General features: G+C 35.6%; 1 protein-coding gene across 1 annotated transcript; it reads right to left on the bottom strand.

The window, feature by feature from the left end:
- Positions 1-4,576: 4,576 nt before the first annotated feature.
- Positions 4,577-12,907, bottom strand: LOC146168501 (trace amine-associated receptor 7e-like). Its single transcript, XM_083386283.1, has 8 exons — positions 12,880-12,907; positions 11,184-11,375; positions 9,142-9,304; positions 8,359-8,544; positions 6,674-6,766; positions 5,645-5,819; positions 4,831-5,072; positions 4,577-4,730 (listed from the first exon to the last, which is right to left on the bottom strand). Exons 1-8 carry the CDS (start codon positions 12,905-12,907, stop codon positions 4,577-4,579), a joined length of 1,233 nt encoding a protein of 410 aa, XP_083242409.1.
- Positions 12,908-15,069: the final 2,162 nt, after the last annotated feature.

Here is a 15,069-nt window from a genome sequence, read left to right as displayed (position 1 = left end):
AATGTTTATGTGGCTACGTATATGATACACTGTTCTAGGAAAGCATGGCTTGAAATTCGATATAAGTTTAATCTACACAATGCAAAACTTTAATAGTCTCGCTTCAAGTGCCACTGTGGAATCTAATTTCTCACATGAATTTCTGCAAAACTTTTTACTTGCGGCATCACTCAGCTTTAATACAGGCATCGCCCAGCTTTCTCATTACTGCTCGTTTATAATTCTGTAAACCGCAAAAATTGGTGGTTAACAAAACGGAAATTAGGGTAAAGTTACTAATATATTTTCAAATTATTTAAAAAAAAAAAAATATTATTTTATTAATAAATAAATATTATTTTTATTAATAAATAAATATTATTTTTATTAATATTTAAAAAAATAAATATTGTTTTAATAATATTTTTTATTATTTCACTTTAATTAAAGTTTAAGTTTCATAGATTAGGATTTTGTTATCAAACGTTGAACATAGCAGAACATGCAATTTTGTTTCGTCAGCTTTTATTTAGTGAAATAACGAAATAGTGCAAAGCTAAATGTAACGTGTATCGCGCAGCTAATAACAAAAAAATATTCACAAGCCGGCCTGCGGAGAATTCACCGAAAATGATCTTTCAGTCGGCATTCTTCTTTTCCTGGTAAAATGTTAATAGCGGTTCTGCGAAGTCAAAAATAAATATCAAATGTTTAAACTTAATATTTGTTTAACACTGTAAGATTTGCAACTGTGAATTTCTAACAAAATAGGAATAAGAAACTTTTAATGATGATAGGTTGCCTTAAAATATCATAAGACAGATAATACTGTGCTGTTCAAAACGTAAACGTTTACCAGCTTTTCTCTTTATGCCTCGCACACTTTATTTTATCATTTTATTTTTGCATGCTGTTGCTGGTATTTATTCAAGCTTACTCACATGAATTCAAAGATTCGGGCGACGCCGGGTCATCGTCGACGGTTTGTGATCTGTTGTGTTCAGCGATTTCCCGCATGCTTGCGGCGTTGTTGCGGTAATAGTTCGATCGCCTCACACCCGCTTGCCTCAGACGCCTTTCGGTTCGTTTTGCTTGAAAGAAATACACAGCCAATCCAGAAGCCAGAATTAGCAACAGCACAGCAGCGCCACTTATCGCCCCGACTACTATTATACTGTTACCGCTGGGGGTCGCGGTGGTGCTGGTGTTGCCGAATTCGGTTTCGTCGAACATAGCTTTGACCACGTTTGACACAATTATCGGAAGGCAAACCACCGAGTTTTCGTTGACAATATCATAGAAGACCCGCAATCAAGGAAGTAAATTTACCACGTTGAATTCAAGTATATTTCTTTTGGAGATTTCAACTTTACTTTTTAGCTTTTCCAATCAGTTTGGTTTTGTTTTGTCAGGTATTTTATTCAGTAGGCTGTTGCTTTTTTCTCAATCCTAAAATGCTTCACCAGGGTTGCTTTGTTCGTGCACCGAGCTTGGCTTCCTGGAAAATGTATGCCAAACTATGGCGCAATCTTTTTTGCAATTAAATATGGCGAACCTAAAAAAATACTTTTAGGATAGCAAAAATAAAACGCTGAAATAACATTTTGCACAATCAGCTTTAAAAAAGCAAGCAAGGCACTATAGACTACGCACTTCCGGTTTGAACTCAATCGATTAGTCCCGTGGGAGTCTTGTGCTGTTTCTTTGAGGGAGGGTACGCTGCGTGCATGTTCAGCCACTGCGTGTTTCACCAATGTGTATTAGGTGGCCATATACCTCTAAAAAGTGGACCAATTTAGGCCTAAAAATCAGTTTTTAACAAAAAATATCATGACTGAATTTCAAAATCCACGAACACAGTCTATCTGAAAAAAAAAAAACTAGGGTGACTGAATAACGCATCTTATGTTATCGTCATTCTTTGCGCTACATTACGTGAAACACCATTTTTCTTCTGGGATTTCTTCGTAAGATACTTATAGTACAACATAATTGTACTACACTACAATTTAGGACCTTATTCTTGCGACTAATAGAGCAAAGTTACAACCATTATATCAGTTGACAGATTTGTAAGTGCAAATTAAGACTTTGGTTAACCTGTGATTTATATAATAAGTTGCCTAAAGCGAAAGTTTACTCTTGGTGCTTTCGCGGTATTTGTCCAAGATAGTACACGACTGACAAAAGAAAGTGTAATTAGGCTGCATAAAAAAAGAAGACTTTTTTGTAATATATTAAACAACCTTCACATAACTTAACAGAAAGCTTTATATCGTAGCTAAAACAATACTCAATAATGTAAAAAAAACTTATACAAACTTAATTTGGTAAGGTAAACATCGGACTATAGGCTCATTTCTTATACAGACATATTAACCACAGCAGAGCAGCGCAACTATTTACGAGTTGAGTGTGCCTGTTTTAACGGTGTAGCACTCAACCGATTTAAATCGATTGCTTAGCTGCATTAACTTTCCTGTCGCGGTCTTTCTAGATCACATGAAAGCTTTAAGCTCGTATTCACATCATTGTTTCACCACCGATTGCACAATGCGTACGTACGTACATACGTACACGCACGTCGTTAACAATGCGTATTGGCTAAGCATGTGGGCAGCCGCAGTCAACTTAAACTGATATAACGATGGGTAACCGAAATCTAACAAGGTGTGTCACACTTTTAGTCCGACGGTTCACTGTATATTTAGTTCTTACTTTAAGCCGGTTGGTATATGCTGAATACATAATAATCGTTTGAACATGCTACAAAACGTTTTTCTGGTAGAATATATCGCTTGTATATTAATTTGTTGTTTTCCAGTTTGCTTGTGCGATCTTATATGTCAAACACCAGACAACAACATAGGCTACTGCCTGGTAGACATTCAGCGTTCTAATGGTTTAAGACAGTCTTTCGCAACCTTTTTTGAGCTACGGCACCCTGCAGAAATTACAAATAGTTCGCGGCACCTTTGGTCCTATTTTTGCTGAGTGGTTAACTGCAACGTTACAATAAACGAGATTTCAACAGCACATTAACTGCTCAACAAGGTTGAAATAACTTTTTGAATCTTTGGTACTCCTAAATAATTTGAAATATCTCTTGACTCTGTTGAGCGGTAAAAATGGCACCTTATAGTGCCGCGGGACCTCGGTTGAGAACCACTGGTTTAAGGTGTAAGTCAATTCCTTCTTTCTGTCGGGCAAAATGACCTTAATTTAACTGCAAAATAATTTGCTTAAATGTAAGTGCTTTAATTACATTAAAAAAGTTTGTATGTGCGTCCATTGTTAAATGGATAAATCTTGCCAGAGGTGTAATGATGCTAATGACTTTACTAAAGTGAACTTAAGTCTCTGTCTTAAAATAATTTTACTTGACTTGTGTCGTTTCGGTAGAATGGCTTGACTTGACTAAAGTCTTTTGGACAAATTACCTGATTTAGACTAGAGTCATGGAGTCACATGAGTCGAGTTGAAATTAAGTGTTTTCATTTAGCCTTTTTAAAAAAATAAGTTATTTGTCTAAATTTTTGAACATAAAACAACAAGCTTGTTATACGCTGTTTTTTTGTTATTTTCTAGTTAAGTTATTGCTTATAAATTAAAGCACGTGTTAGCAAAATAAAAGCATGTTTTAGCAGAAAATAGGACAATTTTACCAATTTGGGTAGTTTAACCTTTTTTATGTCAATAACTTTGCAAAAATCGATAATTTAGAGGAAATGGCCGGAAAACGAAGACCAAAAAATTGTAAAAAAGTGAACATATACATTTTCCAGCGTAAGGCAACTGGACATTACGATTTTACAACAACTTTTGTTAGCAAAATTTATTAGTGGTAAGCATGGCTTACCATTAACGTTTTTTTGTTTTTCATTGGCATATAACAGGAATTTCTATCGGGAATGCATACCTTGTCACAAATACGCAATAATTAAGTCATAAATACGTGTAAAAATTTTTTTGTATTATATACCTTGGCGAAACAGTTATTAGAATACAAATGAAAGAAAGAAGCAGTTAAATATTCTACACAAAAGTTCCATACAAAAACGCTTCAAAATATTTGGGCATTGGAAATTCCATACATGCACACTGTATTCGTTGTAATACTCCGTGTTCGCAAAACGTTTTAGGGAATCGCGAAACTTTTATGAAAATAACTATGGCTACTTTTGTCTTTTTTGTCTTTCGAGTAGTCGGAAAAAGGGAGTGCGAAAAAAGCCGAAAGGTAAAATTCGATCAGTACCTGACCACTATAATTGTTTCTTTGTTTTGATAAACAAGGCTCGAAACAGTTTGAAAGCATAATGAAGACGAACAACATATCGCTCTTGCTGGATTTTTAACGATTTACAATTTAATAAACAAATAAAAAAATACTTACACCTATAAGGTTTATGCATCCTGTTGGAAAATTAAATATTAATTACAAATCGCGTCAGATTATAAATTTTGTTTCCATCAAGTTGAAATAGCCTACGTTTTTAATAATTGGCCTAAAAAATATTGATGTTAAAAATAATAGGAAACATCCCTTTTAAACCCCTTTTTCACACTGAAGACGGGTCTTGCTTTTTGATGGCGTTTTTCAGCAAGTCTCCACTCTTTCTTGTTGATTACTTAAAAGCGTGGTTGCCTCTCGCCCTACCACTGACGTAATGGAGGCCAGGGTATGAGTGCTTGGAGAGCTAGTGTTTGCTTGGTAGAGAACTCTCTTGACGTTGTTGTTAACGGGCGGCGTTCTGTAAAAGCAATAGAACACGTTTCGAACGTTTTTCATATGTTTGCATTTACCAAACTAAGAATGCGTAGGACTGACACTATATGGTACAAATAATTTACCCCTTTGCCGGTATGGTTTGGGTGACGTTGGACGCTGTTCTGCTTATCATCGGTACATCGTACTGCAGATCGGCCAGTGTAGCTTTGCACACATAGGCCATGATTGTCCTTGTGGCTCGCAAGCGGATCATGGAAAGCTGGAAATCGCGACACCTCAGGCTATAGATGAAAACGTTCCACAAGCTGTTGGTGTACATCAGGTATTCGAACACCATTTCCAGGTAATAATTGTCCGAGTCGATCTGAATACATACAAAGAAAAAATAGATTACATTTGGTTGTAGCAACTATTATTGCTTATTAGCTATCCTATATGGCAGGGGTCGGCAACGTTTTTGGCCCTGCGGACCGGTTTGAAACTAAAATTTTTCCGCGGACCGGCCTTAAAAAAACAACAAATGTCCACAGCACAATGGTTTGTTTTGAACCTCACGAGTGCTTAATACTAGTAGAGATGTGTATTATATTAATCAATCATGGAGTATGTTTTTAAACGAAAGTTAATGTGTTTTGAATAGAAAACTAGATTTAATTTTGACTTATTTCACGTTTTTTCTTTAAATCAAAATTTTAATCTGGCAACCCTGCTGCGGACCGGTAACGAACTCCTCGCGGACCGGCGATTGCCGACCACTGCTATATGGCATTAGTTTCAGCATTTCGCAAATCAAAAGTCAAAAGATACACAATTGGAATAGATTTAACACTCCCCCAGTTTCGCAGCTCTGCTTTGTGGAACAGATAACAAACATTTTATTAATAAAATTTTAAACAAAGGTGTCACATCATAAAGTTCACAAGTAACTGCACCCACCATTTTTAATATAACATAGGGGGTGATAGACATCGTGAAGAAAACAACCATCAAACCGACGGTTTTGGCGAATTTCAATTCGATGTTGACGACTTTGCCTGCCTCCGCAACACTCTCACGCGGCCGAACTGTGTTTAATGCGTTTAGTCTTTGCATCGACCGGATAGTCTTGAAGCTTGATAAAAAAATTAGCGTTTTGTAAACCACCAAAATAGTATTTAGGAAAAAGTATTTTAAAGTAAATATTTACAAATCACCAAACGATACACATGCTATGAAACAGATACAACGAAATCAGTGGTTCTAGGCTCGGATAATGTCTTTTAGGGGCCCTAAGCAATTTAAAATGGTGTCTTATATGTGTCTTTCAAAATATAATCTAGGGTCAAGATATGAGTAATTTACGTGAATTTTGTTTTAGATGAAGAGGGGGTTTAAGGTAACACTTTGGAAAGATAAATAAGCAAAAATTAATTTCAACCGGGCTACTATTGAAGTCTGAGTCGTCTGATTTACTCGAATTGTTCCACACTGAGGCACCATTGGAAATTGGAATATGAAAATTTATGTGTCCCTTTCCTTCGTACCCTAACAAAGTGCTTGTTTTGCTTAAAGGTTAATCCAGCCCTGACTGACTCTCATACATTTTTCAGCTTGCGGCATACAAAGAAATTAAACAAATCGCTTTTTCGTTTTCAAATAAGAAATACGGAAGATAATACGGTGACAATCTCATTTATTATACATGGCAGTTTTGGAGTAAATTACGTATAATTTTAAATACATTTTACTCAAATGTACCTATCGATGCAAAGAAATATAAGCAGGATAAACACATTTGTCTACCCCTTCCCGTAAGCCAAACGGATGTATTTATATTATTTTGGTTTCATAATAATGTACATGTTTTGAAGCATGGGAAATTTTATATTATTTGGATTTCCTCGTTGATACAGTAAAATTACGCTGTTGTGACTTTATGGTACGACTCAATTTTTCTGATCTATTCCAAAACCAAATCCCTTTCACCTGTTTCGCACAGTTGCAGCAAGCAGAAATATGGTAATCATGTACAAGACTCCAAATATTATCGACATCGCCTTAACGACTCTGTGGACATAGCTGGAAAGTAGAATTATTTTAAACAGATTAATAAGTAGTTTGCCACGTTATAAACTAACCTGCATTTAGGCACAATAAAGGTTAAATTACTATAAATGACGAAACCTTTAAAATTTTACTTTCAATTGCACTCAATTACGTTTAGACAGGGTTTACATTCTGTCGGTAATTTGGAAGATTTGTTCTTATTTTGGAGGAGGTTACAGTGTCTTAGATAATTTGTTTTGTTTTTTTGAAAAACGTGCGTATTTTTTAGGCTTGTTCGTTTTGTCTTATTTTACTTTCTGTAAATGTTTTTACCCATCCGGGCACTTTAAATGTATTAGATGGAAAAAACTTCATTTAACTATTGAAATATTAATTATACTACCCTTATTAGGTTTTCGATTAGATTATGATTGCAATGTATTCTACCACATAAATATGGATTTGATTGTTTGTGCCTTGTGATCATGTAAAAAGTTGGTCTCGGTGCTAGGCTAAAATTGTACGTTTATATGTTTATATCAGGAATGATTGTAAATTTAGATATGCAGTTGTTATACAGAAGAATAAATATAATTTAAACAACGAGTAACGCTTTTCGCGATAACTCAAAATTGATTTGATAATGTCAAATAAAACTAGCTAAGGCTTTTTTAGCTTTTGAGGGGTATCTTTTTCTCAGCAATCACTTATTACATTTATGTTAAGAATAAATAAGCCCATTATAAAGTTTTATTCAAAACTTTGGCAGCTCGGAATGTTGAAACTAATACGAAAGCTTGCATTAAAGAGTTATGTTCGGTAATCTACTACGACATCTAAAGCGAGGGAACCAGATCAATCCCCCCCCCAAAAAAAAAACAAAAAAACAAAAAACAACAACTGAGTTTTACTATTTAAATACATTCAAAGTTTAATTGCATTACTGAATTAGTTTTGGGCTTTGATGTTAGTTAAATATTGTTTTAAATTCAAGGTCTCATTCTGGCGGGGTAATATTTTAAAAGGTTTCGGTCTTATTCCAATTTCGACCGTATTCCGACTATATTTGTTAGTCCTATTTTGGTCTTATTCCGAACCATGTTTATCATGACGATGATGATTTCCTAATTTAAGTTTTATTGCTCTAAAAGGTCAATTAGCAAACAATATATTGCGCTGTCCCAAATTTATCTTTATTTCTATAATGTTTTTAGTTTTGAAATTTAATTTTGAGCTAAATTGTTTATTGTTTTCCTTTTTTTTTGCTAGTAATATGTAGAATATGAGAAACATTACTTTGCTTTTTGTATACCATCGTGGTTTCAATCTATTATATTTAATTTATATTTCGAGGGTTCAGCAAGCTTACGCCGGCTTAGTACAACAATATGTACCGCAAGGATTAACTACGCAATAGTCAGGTAATATTTTATTATACCAATTTATGACGACATATAGCGTTAAACTGGTGCTAATCCCTATTCAATCTTGGCAACAACGGATATTTATTTTAGTGATCCTAATTTTCTAAATGTAATATATAGTAAATATTGCTGCATCCATACTCAGTCCAAAACGAAACGAAAGATTAAACCAACGTTATTTTTTCAATAGGCCTACTCCACCTGCTGTCTACCAATCCCTGAAGTTCGCTTCCAAGAGTTTCTTCGAAGAATAGGGCTAACCCGAAGGCAATCATCCAGGTGAGTATCACACACAGCTTGGCGCGGCCGTGCGTCATCAGTTCACCGGCGTGATAACGTAGTGGATAGCATATAGCCATGAAACGGTCCGTGCTCAGAAGTATCAAGCTGAGTAAATCGCCAAATGTCAAATAATTTTATCTATTTTGGTTGTTTTAACTTCTTAATAGTAAGAAGTTGATCAAGTAACTGACCGACTCTAATCGCATTGGGTTTTATGGTAACAAACAAAATGTATGATTTTCTTTGGCTTTATGTGCCACGTAATTTGATACACAATACACATGGATTGCCTATGTATTAGTGTGTAGGTTTAGGGCTTTAGGCTATACAAGTCGCTCCATCTCCATCAAAACAGGTCTCAACGGAACGTAAAACTAGTTTATCTTAGTCGCTGTTTTAACTAATTTAATATGCAGCCCAACCTCGTAAATCAGTTATTGTTTTGTCAAAAAATGTCGGTGTCGGTTAATATCCGTATGACCGGAAAGCAAAATATCATTCTACGTTACAGAATTAAACTGCGGCAATATTTTGTGTAAATACCCGGTTACTAGTTTCCTCTAATATAACTACATTGCAGTGCATTCAAACCTCTTTATTGTCGATACCTTATGCTGTTTCAAAAACCTTTACATTTTTTGATTACTTTCCGTTAGTGATGAAAATTCTTGATTTTTTTATAACACAATTTGTTCATCTCACCTAAGAAGGCTCAAGGTGTTGGAGAGAACGAAAAAAAAGGTGAAGAGTCTGTAGACCTTTATGAACGTCAATCCACCTTCAATTAAAGTCTCTCTGCTGTAGGGCCCAGGGAGAAAGAAAAAATGAACGTAGGTGTATGCTGCGATTGGTACTGCGATCGCACCTGTAAGTTATGATGAGCTCAATTTGGAATTGACGTAGTGCTACAATGTACACATTGCACGATTAATGATATTGCAGAGAATTAAGTGAACAATTGTAGTTCTTAAAACATATTTGAGAATTAGGGGCGGATCAAGGATTTTGGTTTAGACATGGTAGCCTTGAAACTTTTCGATATGACGTTATAAAGTTGGGCGGCAAAGCGCTAGCGCAAATCTCAAAAAATGTATATGTTGATTTTCGCATATGTTACGCGCAGGGACGTTTGGCTAGAAACATCCAATTAAATCCGAATGCAACGTATGTATAAAGGCAAAAGAAAATTCTAAGGGGGGCGCGAGCTCGACTTCAATATTTTAACTTTTTGCAATGATTTTAATGGTTTCGTTAGGGTTAGGCATAATTCCTACATACAAACTCTGTTTTTTGCCAAATTTAACATTAAAACCGCAAACATTTTCTTCCCTTACGGTATCACCGCCCTATTAAATTAACTTGTAGATAAACGATAAAAGCTATCGCCCTTACGGACTATTTTTTATCCATATTTTATATATGATAACAGGCTATAGCAACAGGGGAGTCGAACATTTTTTGGGCGAAACTATATTGTTTTTGCAATATTGCCGTTGTATTGTGTGTCGTTACATCTTTTGAAACACGATAACGCAATGTTTAATATTTGCGCTTGACATTTTTTGCGCCCGACATCATACAACTCTTACAACTGTGGAGTCAATGCCCTCGCAACACGTTTGTCAAAATTAGCTCGATAAAATCAATGTGCTCGCGCAATTTGTTGTGTGCCCAATGCGAAACGCCTCTTCGGTTGCAGTTTAGCCAATTCGACCAAATAAAACTCAAAATTTTTCGCGCTTCGCGCGACCAACAACACCCTTCACTATTTTCCTGTTTTCTCAGTGATATTTAATTGCAAAATGTCGAAATATTTTCATAGGGGGGCGCAAGGCATGAGAAAAATTACCAAAGGGGGGCGCGGCTGAAAAAAGGTTAACAACCACTGCATTAGATATAAAAGCATTTTTGCGCTTAGCACGATTGTTTTACGCCATATCTATTTTACACAACATTGAAATTATAGTGACAAGTTCAGCTAAAACTACATAAATGAAAAAAATTCTCGCGCTTGTGCACCCAAAGAAAAATCGTGGACCCGCTTCTGTCAAACATAAAATCACTATTTGGAGTCAACAAGCATCATAGCTCATTTTAAAGTTATTTCTATACAAATCGACAGATGTTGCAATAACAGGTGTGTTTTGCATTGTTTATAATTATTAAAACATGACCATCGGGTTAGAATAGAGTGTTTTTATGGTTACCAAAAACCGCTTCGTTATTTTATTTTTTTTGTAGGAACGTACTGCCTACAGGCGCGGATCTAGGAATTTTGTTTGGGGGGAAATAACAATTTTGCCAGAGATGACGTCAAAAAGTTACGTCATAACGTCACATTACATAATGCGGTAATCGTGCAAGTATCACTTTATGAACACAATACACTTCGTTTATTAGGTTATAGTTTTAAATTGGACAGGTGTTACTTTCAATACAAAAGCTATAACGATGTAATCGATTCGCAAAAAAAGCGCAAAACGCCTTCGTTTAAGTTGCCCAAACGTTTTTTTTTCGATGTTGCGATACGACGCACAGCGCATTTGGGCTAAAACAATTTTATAAAAGGAGCCAAGACATTCCAACAACACCACCAGACTCAAACGTAGCGTAAGCGCGACTATTTTTGAATTTGCTTAGTTAAAATATAGGCAAAAATACAGCTTAGGGGGCCATGGCCAAGTTTTTCACCCCCTTGGATCCGCCCTGATTGCTTAATATGCTTGTTAGTTTTTTTAACCAACCTTGCAGTAGGTCTGCTAATGCTAATGAGCACTTGATGATGCCGTGAGTGTTCCGCACTGACCTCGAAGCAATCATGACGTACATGATAAGCAGGTTGCCAAGGACGATGCTCATCATAAGGAGGGCAAAGGCGGTGAAAAGCACGCCAACTCCCACTGGGTGGCAGTGTATATCCATTTTCGCGGTTGCGTCTGTGAAGCAACGAATAAAAGATCCTTTGCTGGTATATTACTTCATTCGATACCTCACTTGCCAATTTTTTTACCCAGTTTTGTATTTTTGCACGAAAAAATAGTTGCAAAAATTTATAAATATTGCAAATATACATGAGATTAGTACTGTACATATTGTTGATAATAATAGTATATTGGCCTGCAAATTACTAAAAAGTTTGTAAGGTGTATGTCGTATAAATTGTTTACAAACCTTTGTTATACCAACGGTTTTACATCGAATATATTCAACGTTTTAAAACCGAGTACAATTTTAGACAATTTTTATAATAGTAGTAGAATGCTTTATTTACATTTAAGTAGAAACTCCTTACTCAGCATAGCCTGCTAATGCGATGTAAAATGGCCAATAGGTAAAACTAGCAAAATTTAAACTCAGATTCAAGGCTTGACATTATTCAAAGCTGTCGCCAGGGGTCCATCGGCTCCTAAGAAATCCAGAAGCGTTTATTGGGTTCAGTAAAAGTTTTTAAATTTGTAGCTGATTGATAAATTAATTAATTATGCCATTTAAAAATGGTTCGTGGTTTATTTGTGTACTGGGCTTGAAAAACTTATTTTCTCGACGGTAAATTTTACTTTACAGCATGAGACATTAACTTCCATTAGGAGACAGAAAAAAAATAACATTTTAAATAACACATTTTAAGTGGTTCGTGATACTTTTAAAAGGACATCAAACGTGCAGCTCTCGACCAGGGTCCACCGGCTCCTCAGCGTGTAGCTGATTTAAAGTTCAAATAAAATGTTTCCGTTTCTGGTGGCTATACTTTATGATGAAAAAGTGTAAAACAATGCTAGCAGGCAATACCGCAAAAAAACCCAGAAAGATAAGTTTAGTCATTGTTTGTTTAAAAATTGTCTATTGAGGAATATGTATTTTTGAGTGGATTCATTAAGATAAGCCGTCTATTGACCGGGTACAATACACTGATCCGCTGCAGTAATTATTGCAAATTACGTCAGGATTGTGCCGTTAAGTGGCAGATTGTCTACAAATATTTTAAATTAATGCGTACATATATTTTTTAGATCCAACGAAATGTCCTTAGACCATAATAGCTCTTTACGTGCTTAACAGTTTTATCTTTTTTACTGTGTTATGCAGTTTGTCTTAATCTAGACTAGAGGTTTGGAGATAATTAAACAAGTTTGTCAAAAAATCAAAAAAATGCTAACAAACATTAAAAAAAAAAATTTGTCCCTATGGACATACTTGATTTAGTTGCGAAACGGTCTTAACTTTATTCAGTTGTTCTTGTCCGATTTTACATTACTGAACACTTTTTTGTATTATTATTTCGCTTTAAGTAGGTATTCGAGTTGATTTTATGTACATGTAGATTTGAAACAGGCAAACAAGATGAATATTACGCTTTACGCTGGTTTGCATTGTGCTTTTGCAAACAAGCACGGTTTGTTCCTTTAGGCGTTAACAACCGTTTAAATATTTACAACTTACTTGTTCGTACGTCAACGCACAGGGTCATCGTGCAAATGTGATAGTTCGCGACTTGGATTCGACACTCTGCATCCCCCGCTCCCGCTAATGTAATAGCCGTCGTAGCATTGGACGTTACGTCATCAAATTTGTTGTTGGGCAACGTGGTACCGAAGTATGGCACAGTAGCGTTTAGAGCAGACATCACTATTTACTCGTAACTAGAGCTGTGAAACTTTTTGTCCACAGAGTTGTGAATTTGTATTAAAAAGCCTAAACTGGTTAAGAATAACCGGTAATATTGTTTCTGAAACACAGAACGGTGGATGTAATATGCTGTAATTACAAAAAATGCAACCCAGTTTTTTCGTAGTCAAAATTTTGGGTAATTTTCTGAAACTCGGTTTTCAACCCCATTTGCTCGATTCGTGTAGGTACTCTGTGACACTCCGTTACGCATATATAAGTTAACAAACATTGTATATAGTTGAATAAAACACAAATATTGTATGCATGTGCTTCTCTATAACAAGTGTGTCAAAATTTTCTTAGAAGACTACCAGCGCTAGCATAATATAAATTGTGTAACACGGATGGGTGTCGTCGGTTACGAACGATCACAACTATATAGCAAATAACAGGTCATTAGACCTGGCAGCATGTCCAGAGTTAAAGACACAAACTGTCCCTTTACAGTTAGGTAAAAAATAAAATACGCAAATAGTTACACATGACTTTAACAATATATTGTCTGTTTTCGGTTTATAACCATGCCACTTTTCACCAAAATACAAAATGTATCTTAACCTTCGTATTAAATCAATTACGGCCAGTGGATCTGTATTGAGTTAAAACGGGCTGTTTTACATAAATTTTTAATCCAAATTTAAACAGATTGCTAAAACAAACAACATCACGCAGTAACGAAGAATTTGATAATTTAGTTCTGTTAAGGTGTACGCCATGCATTGCATGGAGGTTTATGGACCACAATACCCCTTTATTTGTTAAATACAATAAAGCGTTTACTCTTCGTGCATCGTTAACACGTTAACAATGTTCCGGAGTCATGTTTGTTAATTACAAAACATAGTCTGTATGATATTTTGAACTACTTTAAGACAGGTATAAATGTTTTAACGATCTTGTTTAGGTCTTTGTTTTCCCAGTCCCACTGTTATTTTAACCGAACGGAACAAATAAATTTAAAAATGAATTAAACAAAAACCAAACAAGGCCTTTAGTATGACAAAGCGGTTACAAACCACGAGATTTAACAGAACACGCCCTAATCGGGTGCTGAATGCCTTCAGGCCCTCCAGGTGTATTTTTGTCGAATTTCTCAAAAGCAAGCGATCGAGAAACACAGGGTTCCTTCGTGACAGAGATCTTCACGATGGTAGGCATTACAATTGCATCACAGTTACAGGAAACGACTCATGATTGCGGGCTTTACAAAAAATTGCGCTGTTATCAACCAAACGAATCTTACATAAAAAAAGAAGTGTCCATGTGTTTGAAATAGATAAGCTCACCATCTTAATGTGACGAGGTTGCTATGCACCCCTCACTACTTATTCGCAAAATAAAAAGGAGAGCACCAGAGCAACTTTCCCCACACATTATATCAATTTGTGGCGATAACCTATACTGTTGTGCGATTAAACTGTTGCGTTATCTAAAATTTATTTTCCGGCGTTCTAACATCTTTATATAGCCTAAACCCAGTGTTTACATCTACTCTATAAAGTGATGCCGTAATGACCTTCAGTAAATTAATTAGGATGGTCTTTCGTGGAATAATTAACAATATTGACGTTAAACTGCAACTAAACGGCATGTTTCGATTATTAGAGTCTCTCTGGGGCCCTATTGGTCCGCGGACCAATTTAAGCGCAGCCGGACATTTTCCCATGACGCGAAACCGAGACCGAATGCCTCCAATATGTCTGTGTATTCAAACTCAAGTTATTAGTAAAGCGCAGGTAAATAAGATGTAAACTGACCAGCAAAACTGACCGGGCTCTAATCCATTTCAAACCATTTGAAATAAAATTCCCACTCGACAGACAGCAGTCGCTTGTTTATTACACCGACTGCCGAAAAACGGAATTTAAGCGAAAAAGTTTTTTGGTGAATCTACATCGACATTCAGTCTCATAAAACGGACAAAATATTAAGTTTAACTACGCTGGTTTAACGTAATATTCG

The sequence above is a fragment of the Ascidiella aspersa genome, chromosome 1, assembly GCF_963924565.1.
Source record: "Ascidiella aspersa chromosome 1, kaAscAspe10.2, whole genome shotgun sequence".
In the NCBI taxonomy this organism is placed as follows: domain Eukaryota; kingdom Metazoa; phylum Chordata; class Ascidiacea; order Phlebobranchia; family Ascidiidae; genus Ascidiella; species Ascidiella aspersa.
Note: the sequence above shows the minus strand (reverse complement) of the source record. Positions and strands in the feature narration are given on the sequence as shown.

Excerpts from the sequence above, each read along its gene's own strand:
- LOC146168501 (XM_083386283.1), bottom strand. The coding sequence starts at position 12,907 with ATGACCCTGTGCGTTGACGTACGAACAA. Across the intron at positions 6,767-8,358 it reads CAGGGATTGGTAGACAGCAG|CTATGTCCACAGAGTCGTTA; the intron begins GTGGAGTAGGCC and ends TCTACTTTCCAG. Across the intron at positions 5,073-5,644 it reads CCTATGTTATATTAAAAATG|ATCGACTCGGACAATTATTA; the intron begins GTGGGTGCAGTT and ends GTATGTATTCAG.